The sequence below is a fragment of the Hyposmocoma kahamanoa genome, unplaced genomic scaffold (genome assembly GCF_003589595.1).
Source record: "Hyposmocoma kahamanoa isolate Upper Pololo Valley unplaced genomic scaffold, ASM358959v1 79425, whole genome shotgun sequence".
Taxonomy (NCBI): domain Eukaryota; kingdom Metazoa; phylum Arthropoda; class Insecta; order Lepidoptera; family Cosmopterigidae; genus Hyposmocoma; species Hyposmocoma kahamanoa.
In genome coordinates, this window is record NW_020654022.1 from 1 (window position 1) to 12,466 (window position 12,466).

The window sequence follows — 12,466 nt, forward strand, 5'->3', positions numbered from 1 at the left end:
GTATTATTGTTTTAGATATTCAAGATATTTAAATTCCATTATACTCGTAGCTTAAACGTAGAATATTTTTAATTTTTAAGTTTTTCCAATGAGTTTAAAACAAATGAAGGTTGGATTGAAGCTGCAGGAAAATCGATAGATTGGTTTTCTTATTACTATTTCTGACTTTGTTTCAATTTCCATAGTAAATGCAGTTCAAAAAATAAATAAAATAAAATAGGCTTTATTTTACATGTGCTTGCAAAATAAATTAGAAACAATTATAGAAAATTACATAAATCCTTCATAAAAAAACAACATAATTTAGTTTATTCAATTCGTTGATGGTTCGAGTTACTCTTGACAGTGACAGCTTCACCAACCCGTGGTAACGTATAATGGAAAATTGACACTGACGATGATCGCCATATTTTTTATATTATTCTTATAAAAATGACACTGGACCAAGCCTAATGGCCACCATTAAGAAAATAATAATAATTTATATTAATATATTAATTTAATAATACACCAGTAGGTACCAGTCTAGATATAGTATGAAAAATGTAATATTTTTTTAAATATTAAAAACAGCCACATGGTTTCCAACTATCGATTAGGTAGGACCACATCCCTCGTTGAGTAGCGTCAGTTTGCCACATGGTTTCCAACTATCGATTAGGTAGGACCACATCCCTCGTTGAGTAGCGTCAGTTTAAGGTTTCCATCCGCGCCCACCGGTGCTGCTAGCGGTTTTATTTCAATACTCACGACCCTGCAAGTTTGTGCGGGCACGTAGCCGCCGCGGTTGCGGGCACGAAACCGTTGCGATTGCGGAACGGACCGCGAAGTTAGTGGGAGTTAATTGCAAGTCGCGCAGTCAATAGAGAATTCACCCTGCGTACGCCTGCACCACATTGCGCCACGGCAGCCAAACGCGCAGGTCATCGCGTCCTGCGCGGTTCTACTAGTACCCCGCCGCGGCAACCGCGAGCAACCGTCACCACTACAGGCGTAAAACGCGCCGTGAAATGTGCTACCAATTTTACATACTTAACTGTTACATTCTACAGATGCCGTGGTCCCGACAGACGCGGGTGAAAACCGCTCCATGAGTTCTTAGTGTAACGAAAAATGAGTTTCAGCGCCATCTAACGTGTAATAGTTAGCTATTATATACTAGTAGCATTTTTACTAAAACGCCACCTGATGGTGAATGGCTGAACCAGGATGAAAAAAATACTAAAATATTGTAATATAACTCTTATTCAAGTGACTGGAAGTTTAATTTTGTTAAATTTTAAAATTGTGTTACGTCGTTTTCACGTTTTAAGCCCTACCCAATCAAAATCTTTAAGTGGCGACATCGGCACCCGATCTTACATAGCGTCATTGCACATCTCCCCTTTTTTTCTATATCTATGAGTGTAACCGAGAGAATCTATATTAAATAATAATTGTAACTTTTTCATTGAAAAGAAGCGACCTCAATAGTTTGCTTATCGGGTCTTTTCGATTTCCATGGGATCCCCGCATCAGATCCTGACTATTTGGTGACAATGAGACAGTTACAAACTGCTTTGTGCATTTTATTCTTTTCTTTCTGGTTGTCGATGGTGATTTGTTGATTACACGTAACACGGTCAAGTGAAAGTCGACTTTTATTTGCGGAAAATATTTTTTAAATTTGTAAAAACCGAAACGAACCCGGAACATCATCGTCGACATCAAGGACCTCGGGAGTATACCCTTTCAAACAAAAAAAGACTTCAAGATCGGTCCACAATTGTAGGAGTAATCGGAAAACGTGCACAAAACATACATGCAGCCGAACGTATAACCTCCTCCGTTTTTCTTTTAAGTCAGTTAAAAATCGTAAGCGACCTCACTTATTATTGCAACCGACATCATGTATCACAATTTCGTCGTTTACTATAAACAAAGTGACAAAAAACGCGTGGCATCTTGTTGCATATTTTAAATCACAAGTGTTACTTTAACGCTTGAAAGCCTCAAAAATCTTTACTTAGAGATAGCAAAAATATAGTAAGCCCCAAAAAGGCTAAGCAGAAAAGCATAAATAAAAAAGCTATACAAGGCGCAGTTTATCTTACCGTGTATCGTGAAAAACTCTCCACGTTCTTCAAAATCGTGATAACCGGCAAATACTACACGTCTTTCCGAAAACTCATATTTATGCAACATTTCGTTGACCACCTGGGCTTCACTTTTAATGTTTAAGATAATTAGATGGGCTAACATCCATTGTTTTCAAAAAAATTTGCTGTTACACAATTAGATACGAAATTCATTATTATATATTAAGTCAATGTGTGTATCACATTATATGTAAAAATATAAAAAACCCTCTCCTGTAAAATTTGTTTTTGTCGCTTACACTAAATCGGCGGTAATGGTTCGATATACTTACCTACATCCATTAACATCAGCTATTTTATTTTGACTTGAGATATCAGTTTTTTATCATGTACCAAAAGTGACAAAATAAAAAGTTAAATGCTAAATTATTTCGGATAAATTACATAAAAAGTGGGCTTACATATATATGTGTAAATCAAAAACTAGGACGACAAGATTCAACAACTTCATCCTTAACGAGTGTTTCGGGATTCTTTTCACAAATGAAAATTAATGTTTTGTTGCACTCCATCTCAAACAATTCAACCGATTCCAACAGACTACCACATGACTGGTAAACACCATTATGGAAATGACTCTGCGCGAATTTGGCGTAGCCTGCTTCTTCTACAGTTTGTCCTGTGAAAATTATCAATGTTTAAGGTGAGTCACGGGAGGAGAAGCGGGGAAAACTGTTTGCTAGATCAAATGGTTTATAGGTATTGTTAGATTGCAATCATGACCAGGTCGTATTTTGCATACTACATTGTATATTGTATCATACTCCAACAAATATGGTTATTGAAATGTAATACTTTTACTAACTGTTACAAACAATTTGTCATACGTTTTCACAATAAATTCAAGTGTTATACTTAAAGTTGTTATTGATCTATTCTATTTCCTTAATGGCGGCCACTATTTCTTTTTTTTTAGTTTATTAAGGCTTTGGCAAAGCCATCAGCCTAAACATGATGTTTAATTATGTTTCTGTAAATATGGCCGCCACAAAGAGGATAGGCAATTTGAGGCGGCGTGCTTGGATTGACTAGGGATTCCTTAAAACGGGCCGATACGGGTATTTTAGTTCGAGATTCGTATAATTTCGCGTTTTAATCTTCGATTAAGGCACAATAGCACTATCCTATTCCACTTTAAACTAGATTTCACAAAATAATTGAAAGTCAAAATAAAAACGACACTTTTCCTTCCAAAAGGTCCAGAGCGATGAATGGCGGCCACTAGGCTTGGGCCAGTGTGAGAAGTTTTTTTTAAGTTTGGGTTCACGGCGTCGGAATAAATCCATCAAGCCAAATCTTCAATTGAATTACAGATGACATTTTACTTTTATATCTGTGTTGCCAATTCATATTTCTTAATGCCATAGACTGTAGGCATCGCAACTATAGGCGTTGCTTGTAATCTGCCATCTGTTGTCATTTTTTGGTATTATTGTTGGTCTTAACCACTACCGCCAAAACAGCTATTCCTCGATGATGTTGGGTGGTTTTGGCGGCAAGAAATTTATATAAATAAGCGAAGAATCTTTTGTAACGGGTCTTTTTACTTTTGTACTCTTACTGAAGAAATAAACCATCTCAAGCGAATTACGTTTTATTTAATACTATGGGAATGAAATAAAATAAGGTTTATTTGTATTGCTTATTTTCAAATAACGGTCTTACAAAAAATACATTACAGTATTTATATATACAGATTTTTTTTTAATGGGATACTATGACGAAATCCGAAACCAAAGAAGATACAAGGAAATTGTCTTACGAACCATTAAATCTTTTTTGTGAAAACAATTTTGGTATAATTATTAAAACAAAGATCGAACACTCAGAAAAAAATCCTTCGATCCGGCCGGATTCGAACCGACATCTTCTAGCATACCGTGCCATACGTTATACCAACTAAGCCACGTATTTTCTACTAAACTAAATTAAACTACGTTATTATTCATTTTGTATGAAAAAAACTACTCTTAACTTTTAGTTGTATACCGAACGTACAAAATCCTGGCATTGACGCTCTATCGACAGACAAATGAGATGATTTAAAACCTGCAGATTTGACTTGTGGCCCTGTTCGTGTGACGATCGCGCGCATTATGCGATCCTTGCGTTAGATGTTATTACAGAGGCGCGCGCAGCGCTAATGCAGCGCATTGTCAGTCTTTGACATGTACACAAGTCAGTATCATAATGTACACTTTAAGAGTTCTCATGCCTAAAAAGTTCTGACGTTGGCTCCGCCCAAATTTGTGAAACAAATATATACCTGAAGTTCGCGTGACATGCGACAGGAGATGTTGAATTTTGCGCATTAAAGTACCAAATTCGTTTTAGCGGAATAACTCTAAAACTAAACTAAATTAAAAAAAAATCCCTAGTGACAGTTGTCGATCATGCATAAATAATTAATTATCTAATTTTTGTCCTAATAACCTGTAGCATTTCGAGGATAAATCGAAAAAATGTGAAAATTAGAGGTCATTTGGTGATTTTTATCTATCGAGGAAATTTTATTGTTTTATGTTTGTGATTAATGTCTATGCTTGAATATATCGTGTAGTTACTAATACAATATTTTATTTTTAACTTTAAAGTGGATATATCCCTCTAAAATCAAATCGAAGATTAGGAATTTTTCCTCTGCTCCCTCTTAAGGTTTGGTATTGTGAAAGCACCAGAAAAACATAAATTAAAAAGCTATAAAAGGCGCGGTTTATCTTACCGTGTACCGTTAAAAACTCTCCACGTTCTTCAAAATCGTGATAACCGGCAAATACCACACGTCTTTCCAATAACTCATATTTTTGTAACATTTCATTAACCACCTGGGCTTCAGTTTCACTGTTTAAGATAATTAGATGGGCTCCTTCGGCTTCACAAGCCATATAAGCTCGCGTCCAATTTCGACTAACTGAATGTACCTTATAGCAACTGCCTGTTCTAGAAACGTAGTCTAAATATTCTGTAATATAAATCTGAACATTAAATTAATATTTGTAGTATACTTAGAACAGGTCTCGTAAATAGCAAATTAATACATACGGTCATCTGTAGTTCCACAATTGTTGTTCATGCTTTTAACCGTGCTAGCTTTCTTATAGCAGATATAAGGATACGTGTCTTTGCAGTTTACGTCAGTGAAACCGCCACTCGCTCGCATAACAATGCAGTTTTCCGAATCGTTCCGGTTATTGGGTTCCGTTTGTTCCCATTTGTGAGTGATTTTACTTAGAGGTATGCCTGACGTTAAAAAAATACATACTCGAATTTAAAGTAAGTAAATAAATTTAAATTATTTAGTTCTAATTATTTACACAAAATCAAACACAAAGAATAATTCCTTCGATCTGACAGGCAGGGCTCGAAACTGTATCTGTGCTGTACAGTAACAGGGCGACCGCTCTCAATGACAGATCGAGTCAGCAGACCATACGAATTTTTCTATGCCTTTGTTACTTAATGTGTTTTTGGCTTTTAATGGTTTTTTTTGCTGTAGCGCGGCCTGTGAGAAATCTATAAAAGTGTAATCTTCACTCAAACAAGTACCTTTACAGCTACCAAAGATTGACAAGACCTCTAGTTGAAGAAACCGTGTTCAGGATAGCGTTTCCGCATGATAGCGAGGAAATCATCCACCCTAGCCTTATCAGCACACTGAACGCGTTATTATATACGTATACACCTTCTTGGCAATTATTGTATACATATATTTATTTGATTTTCTTCCTTTTTAACGGACTTCAAAAAAAGGAGGAGGTTCTCAATTCGACTATGTTTTTTTTGTATGTATATTACGCGATAACTGGTATTGAACAATGAACCGATTTTCATGATTTTTTTTGTTGGAAAGTGAGTACCTCCATAGTGGTTCCATTTCATTTTGAAGAAAATCATCGTGTGGCATCAGTGGCTGATCACGCATGAATATTCATTTTTATAAATGGCGCCTAAATTTTACTTAAGAGCAATTATTTTAATTGTTGGGTTTGCTATTCTCCAATTCAAGGCGTTTTTCTCTCTCAATACACTTTGAGTAGTGAGATCCGATTTTTATTATCTCCTGTGTCAAATCTCGTATAGTGAGGAACTAGGGTATATTTCAATAAAACTTAGCAAATAGACGTTATTCCACGTACTTTTGAGGTCAGTTTTTTTAGTATTGAGTACGAGTTGTTTTCATGTTTTTTTCTTAGTTTTTTCTCACTATTATGTCACGTTGCTATGTGTGCTTGTGAAAAGTCAATAAACGTATTCTATCTATCTATCCACATATCTACCTAAACTTCAGAGTGCTTTAAGCCCTCCGTGTACCACTAAACCACAAGTAGCACTTCTGGAACGATTGACAGGAGGTTTTAGTATAACTAGGTTCTTGTGGACCCAGAATTGAAGATGGATTGTGCTAATTATTTATGCAATGACTTTAATTTTAGATTTTCGTAATTTGCGATGGTTAAAATAAACGCTGCTGAGGAAAAACAGTAACGGTTTTTTTTTTTTATATACAGAACAGGCTGACGGTTGTTGACAGATTAATTTGATAGAAAGATGATGATAACGGCGTGTACAGAAGGTACAGCTTACCTACTTAACAAATGTCGTGTCTATCCATCTACTTTCTTATTTATCCTGGGATATCAAGTATTAAACTGTGAAGTACTAGTAAACATTTTATGGTAATACGTGTCGCCACAATATAAACTATCGGTAAAATAGTTCTCAATCGGGTATTGTTATTTCCTGGTAGCTATAGCCACTTTAGCTACCAGTGACAGTTGAGTTTCAGTCATCTGACGTGGGCACATGACATGATGGTTGTTGGCAGAGTTGCTATATTATGGAAATAACGAGGGAATTTGATGGTCAATGCATAAAGCGCGCACAAGACAAGAAAGAGTTTTTGGGAGAGCTACTTGAAAAGTGAAGAAGCGTAGTCGTTGCCTGTGAATTTGCCGCGTGATATTTAAAATCCGTTTCAGTTGGCCGAAGGGTTACCAAGACGTATTGCCACACAAAGGTCCCGGGTATGTGCGTTATTTACATCGCGTATATAACCAGAAACAGATACGAAATAAGGGTTATCGATCTCTGGCTCTCATCAGGCAAATTGGCCTTATATCACTTTTAAATATCAACTCTCGTTTGTACTGAAATCACAAATTAGAAAGCTGAAATAGTACAGCGCCAACAACTGACCTATATGTACGACTCCGTATATTCTAAAAAAAATCTATATTGTAATAAACATCTAATTATGAGGGGCTGTTCCATTCGGTGGTGTGGAAAAAAACACCAAAACATATATTTACAAAATAAACGGAATAACATTTTGTCGGTAATTAAATATCAAATATGTAATTTTTCAATTTTCGTCCATTATAGCAAAGCTCAAGTTAGGGCGCGTTCCCACTATGTCGTGACGTTTTATTTATCCTTGGACGACTGTCGCGCTAGCCTGTTCCCATATCACGACTATCTGACGTGGTTGTGTCGTGGACAATTATTTTATCTTTGAACGACCGTCGTCTCTAGCTGTTCCTACTATCGTGACGACAATTTATCGTTTGACGGCAGCCGCCTTGTCGTTTGCACGACAGAGTCGTTTGATGCACTGCAGTTGCTTCTATGTTCTTTGGAAGGCAGTAGTGATGTGAAAGATGAAATTATAATAATGTATTACTTTTTAAAAAGGCGGAATAGGAAGCAAATGAAGAAAAGAAAGTTTTGGGTACATCCAATGTTATTAAAAAGAATTCCATTAGGATTATGTCAAACGTTTATAGATGCACTGAAATGTGACGAGAGAAAATTTTGGGACTATTTAAAAAATTTAATATTTTGTAATAATATATATAATTAAATTTGAATGAAACTCAATTCACGACAAATATTTAGTCGTAAATAGTTTTTGTCTTCGATTTTGGGCATTAATGGGTTTTAACCTGATTTAAACCCGGTGTTAAAAAGCGCCGGGCTAAAACCCTGGCTCATCTCGTCGTCACGTTTTTATCGTGACGTTTCATGTATCGTCAGACGACTGTCGTTCTAACTCTTCCCATTAACACAACAGTCTGTCCTCGTAACGATAAAGAAATCGTGATCGACAGTTAATCGTGTCGTTCTATATGTGAACAACTTCATTTATATATACAAGCCTCGACACTGTAAACAGCACGACTACCTGTCGTCACGACACAGTGAGAACGCGCCCTTAAACTGGTCGATTTGAAGTGAAAGAATTGACGACACCCGTCAATTGTTTCGAATTCGGGCTGGCCAATCGGAGCGCAGTTGTCACCTAATAATTTGGCAGATTAGTTTTCAAACACATTAAATGACATTTCGTCTCTATTTCTGGCTATATACTGGATGGTTATTTATTTATTTATTTGACATTCTGGAGAAATGTTCACAAGACTATTTTATTCTTTATTTGCCAATAATTTTAGAAGTAGTTTTTTCACTGTTGTGAAAACTTTGACAGTCTATCAAAATTAATCGAAAACATAATTACATTATTAAATAATTATTATCTTACCTTCTACGGAACGGTAGTTGCCTTTGGAAAACATGGAATGGATACCAGTGAATATACCAACATGATTTGTTCTACACAGATTGATCATGTTTGTCATTATAATTGCCATTTTGTAATTTATAGGAGAAGCTAGTATGGCATCTGTGAAAAATGTATATGAAATTAAAATCCTAAAATTCAGACTTAATATTATTGTTGTAAATTTATTGTTTTATCACTATCAGCTCTAATTTCCAATTTTTTTATGTCAATCTTTACACGAACTAAATACAATTGGTTAGTATTGTTTTTTACAAATTAAGGTTCAGTAGCAGTAGAACTCTTTCTGAAAAAGGGAGTGTCCCTCAAATCTCTGCGATATAAAGCTCTGAGTGGCACTGCAACAAATATGGACAGGCGTGTTGCTTACCACTAGTCACACTACTTGCCCATCCCGCCACTTGGTATCATAAAAAAGTTTTATTTGTTACTTACGGTACTTCGAGAAGAAGTTGGTGCACAACAAAAACAAATACGATTATTTACCTTCAAAATAACATCTTAGCCAGGCATCGTGCCAATTGACTGGTATTTCATGGTATTTTATAAAACCCTCAACATCCTCATTGTATAAGTAATCATTTCGGAAAAATAGTCCTTCGCTGAGTACTGAAAAAGAAATGTTTATATTTTGAACAGCGTTGAGCTGTTCAAAATGAATGTATGTAAAAAATAGACGCATATTCTACTATCGATAGAGCTTGTTTATAAAATGAACTTTTCGAAATTATTTCGGGTCCCGGCTTTCGGTGCAGTGTCCCTGAAGTGAACTCCGTGACACATTAAATTATATTTTTATTTTTTTTACATCAACTTTTAATTTTTATTTTATTTTTTATTTGGAGTGGATAGCTAATGCAATACATATTATATTAATAGCGTAGAGCGCCATGTGAAGTACTACCACGGCACCCTTTTCTGCCGCCAAGCAATGATGTAAGCATTACTGCGTTCCGGTTTTGTAGGGTAAGGGTGCTGATGAAATTACAGGCACATGGAACTTGTTAAAAGTTTATTTTTGGTAAATTTATTGTTTCGTAAACAGCCTTAGAACAAGAGTTGTTTTTTATGACGTTAGTAATACGCCTATATTGCGAGATTGTTAGTATTTTACAAATAATCCTGTTTAAAAGGAAAAATAAAATAAAATCTTACCGCTTGGTGAATAAATAAATAAAAGTTGTAAAATAAACAACGGCTTCATGTTCCTTCCCAAGTTCGGGTGATAATAAAACATGTATCTAAAGAAAAATGTTTTATAAATACTACCTATAAAGAAAAAAGAGATTTAAATTGAAAAAGTTCATATAATGTAATAGTAATGCCGATTTCATGCTGAACAAGACTATTAACGTCGCGTCGGTATGGAGAAAATGTCAGCGGCGGCCAACGATATCTACGTACTAGTGTATTAAATACGGCGCGGGCGGCGTTCCTAACACACACTGTATTTGACTGATATGCGGTTCCGGCACAACTTTTATTTATTTTTTTAGTTGGTTTTCTCTTTAAAAATTAATTTACATCGGTGCGTTGCTCACATTTCGCTATTAGACTAAACATTAAATTGAAGTTTTAAATTATTCACATTAATTCGGTAAGTAATGTTGTGGTTTTTTATTTATTCGTGTATTCATAATATTTGATAATTGCGAAATACTAAGGAAATTTTCACACCATCCATCTCGTTTTCCCTAGAAAGACGCCTGGTAAATAATAATAATAATTATTATTGTTATTCTGACGGAATTAGACGCTCTGGATAGACGAGTCCGCACCACGATGATCCCTCACCGAATGCATCAACTGAGATCGTCGGTTATGAGATTGTATGTCCCGCTGAAGTGTGGCGGTAAAGGCCTATTAAGTGTCAAAACCATGCACAACCGCGAGATATGCAATCTTAGAAACTACTTTTTGACGATGACGGGTGACGTAATTCGTGGGGAGGTTGTCACATTTGATAAAGAGCTAACTCCCTTATCGTTGGCCAAAGAGTATTGGCGAGACCCGGTGGTGTTTAGCACCTCTGACCACGAGTCCGTATAGAAAGAGACGGAGCTCCATGAGAGGTTCTTCGAGGCATTTCACGAGTCCTTTATGGACCGTAATGCCTACCTACACTGGCTGCGTTTCGGGGACCTATTTGGGGAAACGAAGGTTTTGTCTGTGCAATACAGGATCAGGTTATCAACACGCGGATTTATCGGAAATACATCCTAAAGGACGGTACAGTAGACATTTGTCGGGCATGTGGCCGTCCTTACTTAGACATGTTGTTTCAGGTTGTTCCGCTCTTGCTAACACTGAGTAATTGCACAGACACAACCAGGCAGCCAAAATATTAAACCAAGTGCTCGCTCTGAAGCACGGACTCGTGCAACAGAAGTTGCCATATTACAAGTATTCACCGGAGCCAGTAGTCGAAGATGATCGCACCAAAATTTATTGAGATCGATCCATTATCATGGACAGGACTATTCTTGCGAATAAGCCTGATATTGTGTGATATTGGATCGATCGCGGTCGAGGGTATTTCTTGTGGACGTTACCATCCCGCATGACGAGGGTCTCGTGAAAGCCGAAACCGGGAAACGCCGGAAATATCTCGACCTGGCGCACGAGATCACCGACATGTGGGGTGTGGCCTCCACTGAAATAATTCCAATTGTTTTGTCCGCAAATGGGTTCATTTCAGTCAGCCTTTTTAACAGCTTGAGGCGGTTGGGTTTCTGTGGCGTGTCGCTTCCAGCACAAATGTAAAAGACGGTCCTGCTCGATATGGCACGTATAGTTCGCCGGTTCTTAAACCTGAGTCTCTGACCCCGACCGACTGTTCCATTGCCGGGAAATACCGCCTCTCCCATTTGAAAATTCAAAATTAAAATTTAGGCCTTGGGAGAGGCGCGAGTCTAAAATAAATATAATAATAATTCATTTATTTCAAGTCACTTGGATCCATAGTGTTACTTATAATCTCACTTAAAAATTAATGTTAGTAATAATTACATTTTACTCAATAAAAATATAAATACAGTTCAATTATTATAGAACGATTTTGCACAAATTTAATAAACAAGTATGTGATTACAGAATGAAATAGTAAATTAAATTATTAGGGATAAATTAAATATATAAAAATACAAATTCTATGACTACCTTTATCCAAGACGTCTGTATACGACAATTAAATCTAGAGGCAATCATCCTCAGGACACCATTTTCACTGTACCGCAGGCGATGCATCAGCGATGCCGATTTTTTACGGATTATTGCGTTAAAACCGTTCGTTCGGGCATCGGCAAACATGCCTAATGCATTGCAGCACCGCGCTATATGCAATAGTATCCTGAAGATATTATTGTGTTGCAGCCGTAGAGCGCTGAAGGCGCGACGCGTGTAACTCACCCACAGACGACTCGAGTAGAACGTTTGACACTTCCACATTGAAAACTTCATTACTACATCGAGCGAATCTGCGAGTGAGTATATTGCCTCTCACCGCCAGCGCTCTACGCTCTCTCTCCATATCCCCCCTTCAGATCCCCGTCTCAATATGTCCCAAATACTTAAACCTATGTACAACATTGAGAGCTACCCCATCAAGCACAACAGGTGATACATGGCTTGGAGTACGTTTACCTGCATTAAGTATGTATATTTCGCTCTTCTTCGCATTGTATTTCAAACCATGAACCCTCACGTATGACTTACAATAGGATAGCAGCTTCCTCAGAACACTTATCGAGGG

General features: G+C 36.7%; 1 protein-coding gene across 1 annotated transcript; it reads right to left on the minus strand.

Moving 5' to 3' along the window:
* Window positions 1-2,549: 2,549 nt before the first annotated feature.
* LOC113233718 lies at window positions 2,550-10,146 on the minus strand. The gene is made up of 7 exons (XM_026468896.1): window positions 10,120-10,146; window positions 9,871-9,984; window positions 9,202-9,324; window positions 8,677-8,817; window positions 5,181-5,378; window positions 4,861-5,100; window positions 2,550-2,757 (listed from the first exon to the last, which is right to left on the minus strand). Exons 2-7 carry the CDS (start codon window positions 9,950-9,952, stop codon window positions 2,555-2,557), a joined length of 987 nt encoding a protein of 328 aa, XP_026324681.1. The 5' UTR covers window positions 9,953-9,984; window positions 10,120-10,146; the 3' UTR covers window positions 2,550-2,554.
* Window positions 10,147-12,466: the final 2,320 nt, after the last annotated feature.